Genomic DNA, 13,587 nt, shown 5'->3' with positions numbered 1-13,587 from the left:
ATTTGGGGACAATGTTATGTCTGGTGAACCCTGGAGAGCTGAAGGTGGCTCGGGGCTTTCTGGGATGTGTAGGCATACAGATGGAAAGGTCAAGGGCATGCAAGATCATGAAGGCCACCTGAAGGGTTTGTTCCATTGGCAATAGGGTACTTTAAATATTTCTATAATACATAGATTAAATAACTAAAAGATACTGTATGAGGTAAACATACTCATAAACATTTGGGTTGTTTCCACTTTGGGATTCCTATGAATGGTATTCCTATGAACATCTCGTACATGTCCTTTAATGGATAATACATTTGTGTTCCATTGGGTCTGTACCTAAACGTGTAATTAATGAATCATGTTGTTGTTGTTGTTTAGTCACTAAGTTGTGTCAGACTCTTTTGCGACCCCATAGACTGTAGCCCACCAGGCCCCTCTGTCCACAGGATCTCCCAGGCAAGATTACTGGAGTGGGTTGCCATTTCCTTCTCCAGGGGATCTTCCTGACTCATAGATTGAACCCACATCTCTTGCATTGGCAGGCATGTTCTTTACCACTCTGCCACCAGGGAAAACCATAGTGGGGTCATATGAGTCATAGCAGAGATCTATGTTCAGCTTGAATAGATACTGCCAATCAGTTTTCCAAGATGGTTGTACCAAGGAGTTGGTTTCAGACACAAGCAGCATGGTCAGATTCTTGTATGCAGAGAGCCCTTTCTGGCTGCTGTGAGGGGAGTAGGCTGCTGAGGGCAGAGATTGGTATGAGGAGATGCAGGGAGTGATGGGAGAGGAGGAGCAGCGGGGAGATAGGTGAGGGTATCCAGGATGAGCTGAGTGGCCAGAACTGAGGCTGATTACAAGGCTGGGAAGACTATGCTGCTGAGCATTTATGACATTACATGTGTGGCTTTTTTCTACAGGAAGGGAGGTCAATTCTCCCACTCTCTGTACACTAGTAGTGTCCTACAATTCAGTTAGGACACTCACAACCTGCAGCTGGTGTCAGAACTCACAGGTGAAGGGCTCGGTCCCACAAGACTGCTCCCACTTTGGCTGCCAGTCTTCACTGACTAGAAAGATGGATGTTTCCACGATCCATCCCTCCCCTTTCACATCCTACATGTTGCTAAAATAACTCATAGAATTCAGAAAAGTGCTTTAAATTCCTGTTACCAGTTTATTATAAAAGATACAACTCAGGAACAGACAAATGGAAGAGAAATGAAGGGAAAATTATGAGGGAAGGAATAAGGAGGTTCCTTGCCCTCCCTGGATGCACCCCACTTACCAGCGGCTCCATATGCTCATCAGCCTGAAAGCCCCATTTGGGAATTTTCTGTAAAGGGATCAGCATGGAGCCCTGATTGATTAAATCACTGGCATTAATGCTTAAATCAATCTACATCCCCTCTTCTCTCCCTAGAGATCTAGGGAGTGGCGCTGAATGTTCCAATTTTTATATCTTGCCTCAGTATCCTGGAGACCAGATGCATCCTGTAGCTACCAGCAGTCTGTAAGCCCTTATCATTTCATCAGCAATCAGCATAAAAAAGATACTGTCACTCCTAAGCTGACTGTCAGTAACCATGGGCAAAAACTGAAGGATCAAATTATTATATTTTATCCCAGGGTGGTTTATGCTAACATCAGGCTTCCTGGCTTGGATCAGCAGGGCAATGGGGATAGTGTAGAACTTGATCAGGAAGAAGGTGAGGTTTTCCAGTTTGGCTAGAAGACAGCACACCTATATTGCCCAAGAGTAAGGTATTAGTTGCTCAGTCATATCAACTCTTTGCGACCCTGTGGACTGTAGTCAGTCAGGTTCCTCTGTCCATGGAATTTCCAAAGGAAGAATACTGGAGTAGGTTGTCATTTCCTCCTCTAGGGGATCTTCCCAACCCAGAGATTGAACCTGGGTCTCCCTCATTGCAGGCATATTCTTTACACTCTGACCCCAAGAGAAAACCATTCTCCAAGACTCAGCTCCAAATTACTCTTATTCTGGGAAGCCTTCCAACTGCTCTTACCCAAGGCAACAGCCCAGGATTCCCATTCTGTGTTCCTGCTCTACCTCTGACAGTACCTTGACCCCAAGAGGTTAAAGGCATCTATATCCAGCTCTGTCTCCCCCAAGACTGGGAGCTTCTCTACCTTCAGTAAGGGCTGAGGTCTCAGGGGTCAGAGAGAGGCAACCAGGAGACTTCACTTTGAATGGGTAGGTGGAGGAGGAAGCAGAGACTGCAGATCCCAGAAGGCCCCCTGAGATTCCTCCAGCATCTCCTGACCTTGAAGACTGCACATCCAGGTTGGTTGGGGCTCTTGGGAAGAGTCTCCTGGAGCCTGCAGCAGGGATAAAGCACAGTGTATGAGTTCCAGGAGAACTTATATCTGTCCCCACACCTGCCTGTGGATGCTGCTGACAGCAACAAGCAGGAGAGCTTCTTCTCCCCTTCCCTGCTGGTCGTTTCTTGGAAGAGGCAACTCAAGCAAAGAAGGATCTCCCTCAAGCAGAGGAGGGAGAGAGTAGGAAAGCAGAATCCTACAGCTGTTGGTAGCACTGCTCAGCCTGGGAATGAGGTCAGGGCCAGAGAGAAGAGTAGTAATAGAGGACTGTAGCTTTGGGAGGCTCCTGGGAATCATTCCTGTTTGCCCATCTGGGTCCCTAGCTTTTGCTTAGCCTAGGTACCCTTTGCAGCTTCTAGGTCAGCAGTTCTCACCCCAGGGCGATTCTGCCTGACACTGGATATTTGGATATATCTTGATAATTTTTAAAATTTCACTTATTTATTTTTAATTATGAAAGTATGATAACACAATTACAGGAGACTTGGAACACAGAACAAAGTTGCAGGAAGCAGTGTTAGTCACTCAGTCATGTCTGACTCTCTGTGACCCCATGGACTCTAGCCTGCTAGGCTCCTCTGTCCATGGGATTCTCCAGACAAGATTACTGGAGTGGGGTTGCCATTCCTTTCTCCAGGGGATCTTCCTGACCTAGGGATCCAACCTGGGTCTCCTGAATTGCAGGTGGATTCTTTAGTTATGCTATCTATTACAATTACTTTTTTTTAAATTTTAGTTTATTTTTAAACTTTACATAATTGTATAAATAAATTAAGATTTTTAGTTGGAGTTTCAATATCAAACTCTCAAAAATTAATAGAGTGGATATATAGAAAAGTAGAAGGGTTTAGTAGACCTGAAAAGCACCATGAACCAACTCAACATAATTAAGATGCATGCAATTTTCACACAACAGTAGGATACAAATTCTATTCAAGTTCTCATAGACTATAATCTAGGAGACACTGGAACATATCCAGAAACATAAAACAAGGTGCAAAAATTTCATGGTCTAAAGGTACCGAAATCATAGAGTCTGTTCTCTTATCACTGTGGAATTATGTTAGAAATCAATATCAAAAGATATTAGAAAATAAGCCACATATTTTCAAGTGCAATGTGACATTTACCAAGAGAGATCTTCGACTTATCCATTGAAAACCTCAATAGAGTAAAAAAGCTGAAAAAACACAGAGGGTGATTGCAGAGAAGAAAGCATGTAGATGAGAAATTGATATGTCTTGATAATTTTTGATTGTTATGACTCATTGTGGGGGAGGGATGCTCCTGGCATCTGTTAGGTTCTGACTAGGGATGCTGCTAAGCATTGTACAAGGAGAAGGACAGCCAAGAAATGATCTGGCCCCAAATATCATGAGTAGTGGGAGCTTGAGAAATTGTGCTTTAGGTATGTTTGTCTCTGCTGCTGTGTCTTGGGCTGGTGCTAATCTTAAGGGGAGGCTCTGGGGGAGGCATAAGTATGAACCGGATGCAGTAAGTAATGTGTGTGATGTTTGTTCAACACCTGTGTGTGAACCGTTCTCTGTGAGACCAGAGGAAACAGAATTCTGTTCACCTGTCAGAGGAGTTGGGAGAGACCAATCTCAAGGATCACGGCCATTCCACCGAGCCGGAGGTAGGAAGGCAGACTGTAGGGGTGAGGCAGGGGCTGGAGAAGAGAGTGGAGGTTGGATCAGCCTCCTGGGGGTAGGGAGAACAGTGTTGTGTGGCTACTAGGGGGACTAAGTACTCCACTGAGGTCAGAGACCGTGAGTTTAGAACGGGGCCAACTGGTGACATGTGATACGGGATGGCATAAAACCAATCAGAAGAAGAAGCACCATCTCAAAGTCTGTGATAACTACATTTAAATATTATTTATTTTTACTCAGAGGTAAACTCTGAGCCCTTCATGTGAATCCTCACGGACCCACTGAAGGCAGTTCTCTAGGAACTTTGATTTTTCAGAGAGGATGCTCAGAGCTCTAACGTTCTTTCTCAAAGATACAGGTGGGAGCGGGAATTTGAACCCTGGGTCTGAGGACTGCTTACCTTGTGCATGTTTCAGAAAATACTCTCTGGAAATCAGAATGGAGAGGGGACAGAGGAGGAGAGTGGAGGGTGATTCAGGAGAGGGGATGGAGCCACATGTATGTAGAGGAGTGGAAGAAACTGAGCACTTCTTGGGGAAGGAGAATGGAGGGATGAAGCATGGAAGGCAATTGACACTGCAGACTGTGGGAGTGAGGCAGGGACTGGAGAAAAGAGTAGAGGTTGGATCAACTTCCTGGGGGTTGACATCAATGTCTTGGTTTTTTGGTGGAGTGCATAGATGGCCAGAAGAATTTTGGGGCCATAAATGCATCTTCCTCATTCCATAGAGCATCTTCACTCCAGCTAAGGTCCTCACTGTCCTGGCGATTCTGTGTCCTCCCAGTTCCAGGCTGACCCTTACTGTGGGGGATTCTTGAGACAATGCCTTAATGAGACAACCAGGGTATGCAATGAGGCAGAGGCTTGTCTCAGAGTCAAGGAGTTTAGGAGCTCTGGGCAGCAACATAACTCAAATTATTCATAAAAATATATGTTAAAAACTTCATTATGGACTTCAGCTGTTGAGGTTTGAGTCAATGGTATTTCCAGTTTGCAGCTTTGATCATCATGGGTTTGCCCAAGATCCTTCTCATATTTCATGAATACATTCCATTTTTTTCCACCCCATTTCCTTCTTGTTTTGACAATCATTTCAAAATACTTCATGTGTACTCTTAGATTTGTATGTGTTCTTTCAAGTTATGTATTGTTCTCTATATGCAATTTTAAATGGATTTTTATCTATTTTTTAAATGAATGAGGCTTATTAGAGAAGTTTAACGTTTACAGAAAAGCGGATCAGATAGTATAGCAAGTTCCCACTTACCTCCTTTTCCTGAACACAGCTTCCTCTATTATTTATGTGTTGCATTAATGTTGTCCATTTGTCACAATTGTTGAACCAATATAGATACAATATAATTAACCAATGTCCAAGTTTACCCTAAGCTTCACTCTTTGCATGGTACACTCTATGGGTTTTGCCAGTGTGTGATAACGTGTATCCACTGTGCCAGTTTCACAGAATAGTTTCACGTTCTACATTTTCAATGTGCCTAAAAGGAATTATGCTGGAGAGGTCATCTTGTTTTTTGGCTGATTCACTCCATCTTATTGTAAAATTTCATTTACACTGTTAGGCACACATCTAACATCTGTTTGGGCATCCAATCCGTTTTACCTGGAGTCTCCCCGGTTGTGACCAACAAACGTTTCCAATTCCCCTACTACAGCAATGCTACCAGGAACATCCTCTCGCATTTGTGTGTGTTAGTTGCTCAGTGGCGTCCGACTCTTTGCGACCTGGTGAATTGTAGCCCACCAGGCTCTTCTGTCCATGGAATTCTCCAGGCAAGAAGACTGGAGTGGATAGACATTCTCTTCTCCAGGGGATCTTCCCAACCCAGGAATCGAATCCAGGTCTCCCACATTGCAGGCAGATTCTTTACTGTCTGAGCCACCAGGGAAACCCCAAAATACTGGAGTGGGTAGCCTATCCCTTCTCCAGAGGATCTTCCCAACCAAGGAATCTAACTGGGATCTCCTGTGTTGCATGTGGATTCTTTACCAGTTGAACTACCAGAGAAGCCCAGCCTCTTGCATCCTTCCCTGTAAATAAGTTTAAGAAGTAGAGATAGACTTAGGATCAAATTTGCTGGTGTACAGAGCTTGTATATTCTGAATTTTCACCGTTCTACATTCTCAGCAGCAGCATAGGAGGATTCTTTTGCCCCATAGTCCAGTTGACATGGAATTTTCTAATTTTGGGAATTAAATGCTTCTGTATGCAATAAAATTCCATTGCTGGTTTCCATTAACCACCTTGACACCCCCCCCCCTTTTTTTTTGAGCATCTTTTCATTTTCATTGGTAACTTCTGTGATTTATCTGCTCATATCCTTTGCTCATATCTGTATCAAAGTTCCTACTTGTTTCTTCTTCTAGATAGTATTCCTTAGTACAGAATGGAATTTATTTTTTCCTAACTTTTCATCTGCCAGATCATTTTATCTAAAATATCTCACATGGAACAAAAACACTTAATGTCAATGTTTCAGATGTTTTAAAAATCACCTGAACGTTTCTGGTTTTAAAAATCAACAAAGTTAATTCTCTTCTACTTTTTCCTTTTAATGTTATGGCTTATATTTAATATTTAGGTCCTGAATCCAAATGGTTTTCATCTTTGCATGTGGTCTTAGGCATAAATTCAAATTTACTTTGCTTCATAAAATATAGTTTTCCCACCACAAAGGAGTAAACAATCCATCTTTCCCCTTAGATTCATGCTGCCACCCTAATAATATATTAGATGTTGAATAATGAAAGGATATTTTCTGAGATAGCCAAACCATTTCATGAGTGTCTATGTCTGTTCCAGATTTCACACTTTATAAAATGACAATGACTAAAGCATGTCTCGCGATCTAGGAAGGCATATCTCTCCTGCTTAGTTCATTTTTATAGCATTAGCGGAGTTTTGTACTGACTTTATTTTCATAATGGATTTTTGCTTGGTTTTTATCAAATTCACAGTCGATACACCGGAATTGTAACTACAGTTGCACTCATAATTTGGAGGAGAGCTGGCTTCACTACAATATTAGCTCATTTGAGAATATAGTCTATTTTCATATATTCAGATTTTTATTAGTGGTTAGATTTTTTGTCTTTGGAGTTACTGAATATTTTTTGTTAACTCCTAGGTATTTTATAACAGAGGTTTTCAAAGTGTGATACGAGGACCGATGAGGGTCCCAAAGACATTTTCTGGGGGTCTAGAAAATGGACCCCCCTACTTTTCCAATTGCATTGTGTGAGTGCTGTTGTGTCTGACTCTTTATGGTCCCATGGACCATAGCCCACCAGGTTCCTTTGTCCATGGGATTTCCCAGGCAACAATACCGGAGTGAGCTACCACTGCCTACTCCAAGGGATCTTCCTGACCCAGAGATCGAACCTACATCTCCTGCATTGGCAGGTGAATTCTTTACCACCTGAGCCACCTGGGAAGCCCCTTTCCAATTACAGGTGTGTGAATGTGTTTTCATCATATGCTTCAGTTAAAATAATGTATTTACCACAGACTAAATGAAGAAGCAGACATGAACATCAAGCTCTTATAAGGCAGTCATTAGGCATATTTTCAAAAATCTAAAACAAGGCTATTCTTCTCACTAAATGTTTTTGAAAATGGAATTACTCTCATATAAATGTTACCATTATTAACTTGAAGTAGGTTTACTATTATTCTTTAAAATGTGCTAACTAAATACTTTAAAGATTCTCTGCTTTAATTTTTAATATGGTAAAAATTGATAGCTACAGTCCACCTAAACAAAAACCCTTTAGGAGCCTCAATAATTTTGGAGTTTTAGTAAAGGGATCCTAAGACCAAAATGCTTGAGAGCTGTTTGTTTATAATGCGTGTTACTCTGGGAGTATTATCTTGATTTTAACTTAAGTTGCATATTTTGAATGATTGTTACTGGTGTAATACCTTGAAAAAGACTATGATTTTTGGAAGCTGATCTCGCCTTCTGCAGCACTGCACTTTCTTACTGCACTAACATATTATGTCTCAACTCTTTTATCTTTCTAGATGCTCAAGTCTCTTCTCTTCCAATCCTTATATATATATTTTTTTCTTTTCTTTCCTTGTAGCATCATTCATGACTTTCAGTTCCATGTTAAAGAACAGCAGAGACAGTAAGTAACTTTGACTTGCTTCTGATCCTAAAATAATACACATAAACTACCCCACTTAGTATATTACTTTTTAGTTTTGTAGTATATTCTCTTTATCTAGCTAAGAAAGTTCCTTTTGATTTCATGTTGCAAAGGATTTTTTAAAAGTCATAAATAGATATATAATGAATCATTATGTTGTGCACCTGAAACTGATATCTTATATGTCAATTAAATAAAAAATCATGATTGTTGAATTTTAGAAAATATGTTCTTTACTTGATCAAAATACTTACATAATTTTTTAGTTTATGTGATGAACCACATGATAGGTTATCTGATGCTGTGCATCCTGTCATTCATGGGATAAACCAATACCACTTGATCATACTATATATGATTTTTACTACACTATTTCATTTGACTTGTAATATCATATAATGGATTTTCAAATCTACATAAATAGGTAAACTGAGTCTATAATTATAAACATTCTTAACCTGGTTTTAGAATCAAGATTACATTAACATGAGGAAATGAGCATGGTAGATTTCAACTATTTTTCTGTTATTTATTTATATTTTGAAGATTATATATAAAGTATTCATCAACTGTTCTTTAAAAATTTATGAGCATTCACTTATAAACCCACTGGGGTTAATGATTATAGAAAGAGAAGGTCTTTAACCATTTCAATTTCTTTAAAGCTTATTTGAATATCCAGAGTGTCTATTTCTTGAACCAGGTCTGAAATTGTACATGTTTCTGAGAATTTATTCATTTATTGTTTTGAATTTCTTAACATAGTTTTCTTATTATTTTCATTGATTTAGAAATGTCATTTATTTCTGTAGTTATTTTCCAATTTTAGTTTTGTGTTTTCTCATTGGCAATTTTCTCCTTGTTTCTATCTTATTAATCTTTTCCAATTGCTTGATTTGGGCTGTGTTAAGGATGATTTGTTTTCTGAATAAAGTCTTATGACATATATGTATATGTATGCTTAAAGCAATATGTTTCCCATGACAGTACTGTTTTAGCTTATAAATTTGACATTTGATGGTTAATTACAAATATTTCTTCATTCATCTTATGACTTGCTACAGAAAAAATATTATTTAATATTATATTGAGTTCCTAACTTATAGAATTTGGAAAGGCATTTCTTCTCTACTGATTTCCAATTTTAATGCACTACAATCTATATAATATTTATACTTTGAAGTGTATGGAGATTTGCTCTATGTCCAAATAGAAGGCTAAGTTTTGTTAAAATTCTCTATATGGTTGAAAATTATGTTTAGTCTCTGCTTGGTGAAGAGCCCAAGTATATTCAGGAGCTAATGTCTGAATATTATTATTGCATAATAATTAATAATTCCCAAATTACATTTCTGAACCCTATCAAAACTTGCAACCTCAGTTTTAAAATCTACTTATCTAGTTTCAATTTATATATTTCTGCCTCATATCTATTTCACTGAAAGTTGTGTTCATTATTTCTTTATTAATTATCTAGGGGTACATTGCTGTTGTTCAGTTGCTAAGTCGTGTCTGACTCTTTGTGACTCCATGGACTGCAGCATGCCAAGCTGTCCTGTCCTTCACTGTCTCCCAGAGTTTGCTCAAATTCATGTCCATTGAGTCAGTTATATAGGTTATTTATATCTATTAGGTTGCTACAGTGTTCTAATAATCTTCACAAAATATTCTTCTTTCTTCCTTGGTGTGCACATGTGTGTAATTTTTAAATTTCAGTACATATTTAAGCTACTAATATTTTCCTTCATAGCCAAAATAACAAGCTCATACTTAAAGTTAATAACTAAATTAAGAATGATCTCTTCATATTATTAATACCTCATCATTCACCCATAACAAATCAAAATCTTCTCTATATCCTTAATAACACCTTACAACCAGCTTATCTAAATCCACATCAAATCTAGAACTCTATGTTGGATGTGATTGTTATGTCCCTTGAATTTCTCTTCACTCTTTTCATGACCCTGGCTTGCTGATGAGATTCAACTAATTGTTCTTTGAAACTTTTCACCTTCTGGATTTCCTAATTGCTTCTTGGCATCCTTTAGCTGTTCCTCCATCGTCTGCACATGATCACTCTTTCTGATGCTCAGCTATGCCAATGGGCACATTTTCAGTCTGGTTCCAGTATCCTTTAGCACTAACACACTATTCAGTGAAAGTTCCATTACACTGTTGAAGAGATCTAGGTTTGCATCCATGCACAGACCACTTCTCCAGGGAACCTGGTTCCTTTTACTGGCATATGGTATCAGAGATTTTATGATTATTATTTCATTAAATTCTATTTTTTCTGCTTTCAGCATTGCTTCTTCATTTTCCTTTGGTGAACATTTGCCTGGCATATATTCACCTATCCTTTTATTTTCAAATGTTCCCTTCAATTTCATTAGGTGTATATATATTTATTTATATACAATAATCTGGTTTCTCTTCGGATTGCATATATAGGCTTCCCAGTGAAGTAGGAAATGGCAATCCACTCCAGTATTCTTGCCTGGAGAATCCCATGGACAGAGGAGCCTGGTGGGCTATGGTCTGTAGGGTCACAAAGGGTTGGAAGCACCTTAACATGCATGCATATACACGCACACAGGATACGATGGCAGGAATGAATTCAGTACTAAAAGAAGACAGTACTCAAATAAAGACAAATGGGTTACTCAATTAAAAGAAAAATCTCTCAGAGGAAAAATTATTTTGATAAATCCAAAATCCAATCTAGAACAGGCACAGTATTCAGGAAACTATGACCCTGATCATCTATGTCTGTCTTGATTACAAACCTGGATATTCTATTTCTTTTCATCGCTGTTAATAAACACCCAGGAACCAAAACTATGTCTTAAGCACTTAATTCACTGGTGTTTATCACAATGCTGAAAGGCAAAAGCTATAATGATTTATTCCAACTTACCGATGGAGACTGTGTGACCCAGAGAAGTTAAGCAAATGGATATACGGTAAGCCCCCTACATACAAATGAGTTCCATTACCAGAGTGCGTTCATAAGTGTAATTTTCTTTCAAGTCCAACAAGGTTAGCTTAGGTACCCAATTAACACAATTGTCTATATAATACTATACCATTACCAGCTTATAATACTTTTCAAACAAAAAAATACATAGAAAATAAATAAACACAAAAAATAAAGAAAACATTTTTAATCTTAGAGCACAGTACCTTGAAAAGTATAGCAGGTCTCACCAAATATGTGAACTAACTTATATGAGTGGACATTTGAACACAAGTTCATATCTTTGAAAGTTTAAAACTTGAAGATTCATGTGTTAGGGACTTCCTGTACAGCATGAAAAAAGAAGTGAAGTGAAAATGTTAGTAGCTCAGTCTTGTCCAACTCTTTGTGACTTCACAGACTGTAGCTTGCCAGACTCCTCTGTCCATGGAATTCTCCAGGCAAAAATACTGGGGTGGATTGCTTTACTCCAGGGGACCTTTCCAACCCAGGGATCGAATTCTGGTCTCCTGCATTGCAGGCAGATACTTTACTGTCTGAGCCACTAGTTAAGTCCAACTTCTCTGTATAGTATGTGCTTAGTCACTCAGTTGTGTCCTACTCTTGTGACCACATAGACTGTAGCCTGGCAAGCTCCTCTGTCCATGGGATTCTCCAGGCAAGAATTCTGGAGTGGGCTGCCATTTCCTTCTCCATCTGTATAGCATAGAGCTCTTCAATTAGCCTTTAATGTATGCTAGTGCCTCTGTTTTGGAGAAGGCAGTGGCAGCCCACTCCAGTAGTCTTGCCTGGCAAATCCCATGGACAAAGGAGCCTGGTGGGCTGCAGTCCATGGGGTCGCTGAGGGTCGGACACAACTGAGCGACTTCACTTTCACTTTTCACTTTCATGCATTGGAGAAGGAAATGGCAACCCACTCCAGTGTTCTTGCCTGGAGAATCCCAGGGACGGGGGAGCCTGGTGGGCTGCCATCTATGGGGTCGCACAGAGTCTGACACGACTGAAGTGACTTAGCTGCAGCAGCAGCAGCAGTGCCTCTGTTTTAACCACTGTGCCTTCATTCTCTTTCTGATCTCCCCAGATGCAGCATCCTCATCTGGTCAGAATTACAGCACGGTGTCTGAATTCATCCTCATTGGCTTCTCCAACTTCCCTCAGCAGCTCCTGCCCACCTTCTTCCTGCTGTACCTGCTGATGTACCTGTTCACACTGCTGGGGAACCTGCTCATCATGGGCACCATCTGGAGGGAGCACAGCCTCCACACCCCCATGTACCTCTTCCTGTGTGCCCTCTCCATCTCTGAGATTCTGTTCACTGTTACCATTACCCCTGAAATGCTGGTGGACATGCTGTCCACACACCGCTCCATCACCTTTGTGGCCTGTGCCAGCCAGATGTTTTTCTCCTTTACGTTTGGCTACACCCACTCCTTCCTGCTCATGATCATGGGCTATGACCGCTACGTGGCCATCTGCCACCCCCTGCGCTACAATGTGCTCATGAGCACCTGTGACTGTGCCCGTCTTGTGTCCTGGTGCTGGGCTGGAGGCTCAGTTGTGGGGATGATGGTGACACTGATAGTTTTTCATCTCACCTTCTGTGGGTCCAATGAGATTCACCATTTTTTCTGCCATATTTTTTCCCTCTTGAAGTTGGCCTGTGGGAGGGACACAGCCTCTCTCACCCTGGCTGTGATCCTGGTCTGTGTCACAGCCCTGATTGGGTGTTTATTCCTTATCGTCCTCTCCTATGTCTTCATCGTGGCTGCCATCCTGAGGATCCCATCCACTGAGGGCCGGCACAAGACCTTCTCCACCTGTGTCTCCCACCTCACCATAGTGGTCGTGCACTACGGTTTTGCCTCCATCATCTACCTCAAGCCCAAGGGTCTTCATTCTATGGACAGTAACATTCTGATGACCACCACTTATACAGTCTTCACCCCCTTTCTTAGTCCAATTATTTTCAGTCTTAGGAATAAGGAGCTAAAGAATGCCATAAAGAGAAGCTTCCGCAGAACTTTCTGTCCCCTAAACTCCTAGCCACCAATATAGGGTAGAAGGGTTGGAGACAATGATGCCTTTCTTCATAGAACCCTTGTGATGATACAGGTATATGAAAATACCCACACTCCCTAGGAGTATGATGCATGGTAGCTATTTGACTTTCTCCAGTTTTCCCCCTCTTATAGCCTCAATCCATCATAATATCTTGTTTATATCCAATGTGATGAACTGTATCCCATTAACTATGCCTAGGAATATGCTACCTACTTATAGGCAGGTGAGCAGAATCACAAGGATGTGTCAGGTCCCTAATGCACATGATTCTTCTTGAATGGACTACCAAGAGAAGATTTTGTCCCTTCACCCCCTCCCCAAAATAAGAATCAACAACCTAAAGAATAATAATAAATAACCTAAAATTAATAACCCACCAGAACTGAGTC

At 40.4% G+C, this 13,587-nt stretch overlaps 1 protein-coding gene across 1 annotated transcript; it reads left to right on the top strand.

Annotated features, from left to right (window-relative positions):
• Positions 1 to 772: 772 nt before the first annotated feature.
• Positions 773 to 13,180, top strand: LOC104984316 (olfactory receptor 10H3-like). The gene is made up of 3 exons (XM_010833994.1): positions 773 to 801; positions 1,528 to 1,700; positions 12,219 to 13,180. The coding sequence occupies exons 1-3, from the start codon at positions 773 to 775 to the stop codon at positions 13,178 to 13,180; spliced, it is 1,164 nt and encodes a 387-aa protein (XP_010832296.1).
• Positions 13,181 to 13,587: the final 407 nt, after the last annotated feature.

The sequence above is a fragment of the Bison bison genome, unplaced genomic scaffold (assembly GCF_000754665.1).
Source record: "Bison bison bison isolate TAMUID 2011002044 unplaced genomic scaffold, Bison_UMD1.0 scf7180017863978, whole genome shotgun sequence".
Lineage (NCBI taxonomy): Eukaryota > Metazoa > Chordata > Mammalia > Artiodactyla > Bovidae > Bison > Bison bison.
The sequence above is the reverse complement of the archived record's forward strand: the minus strand, read 5'-3'. Positions and strand labels throughout refer to the sequence as shown.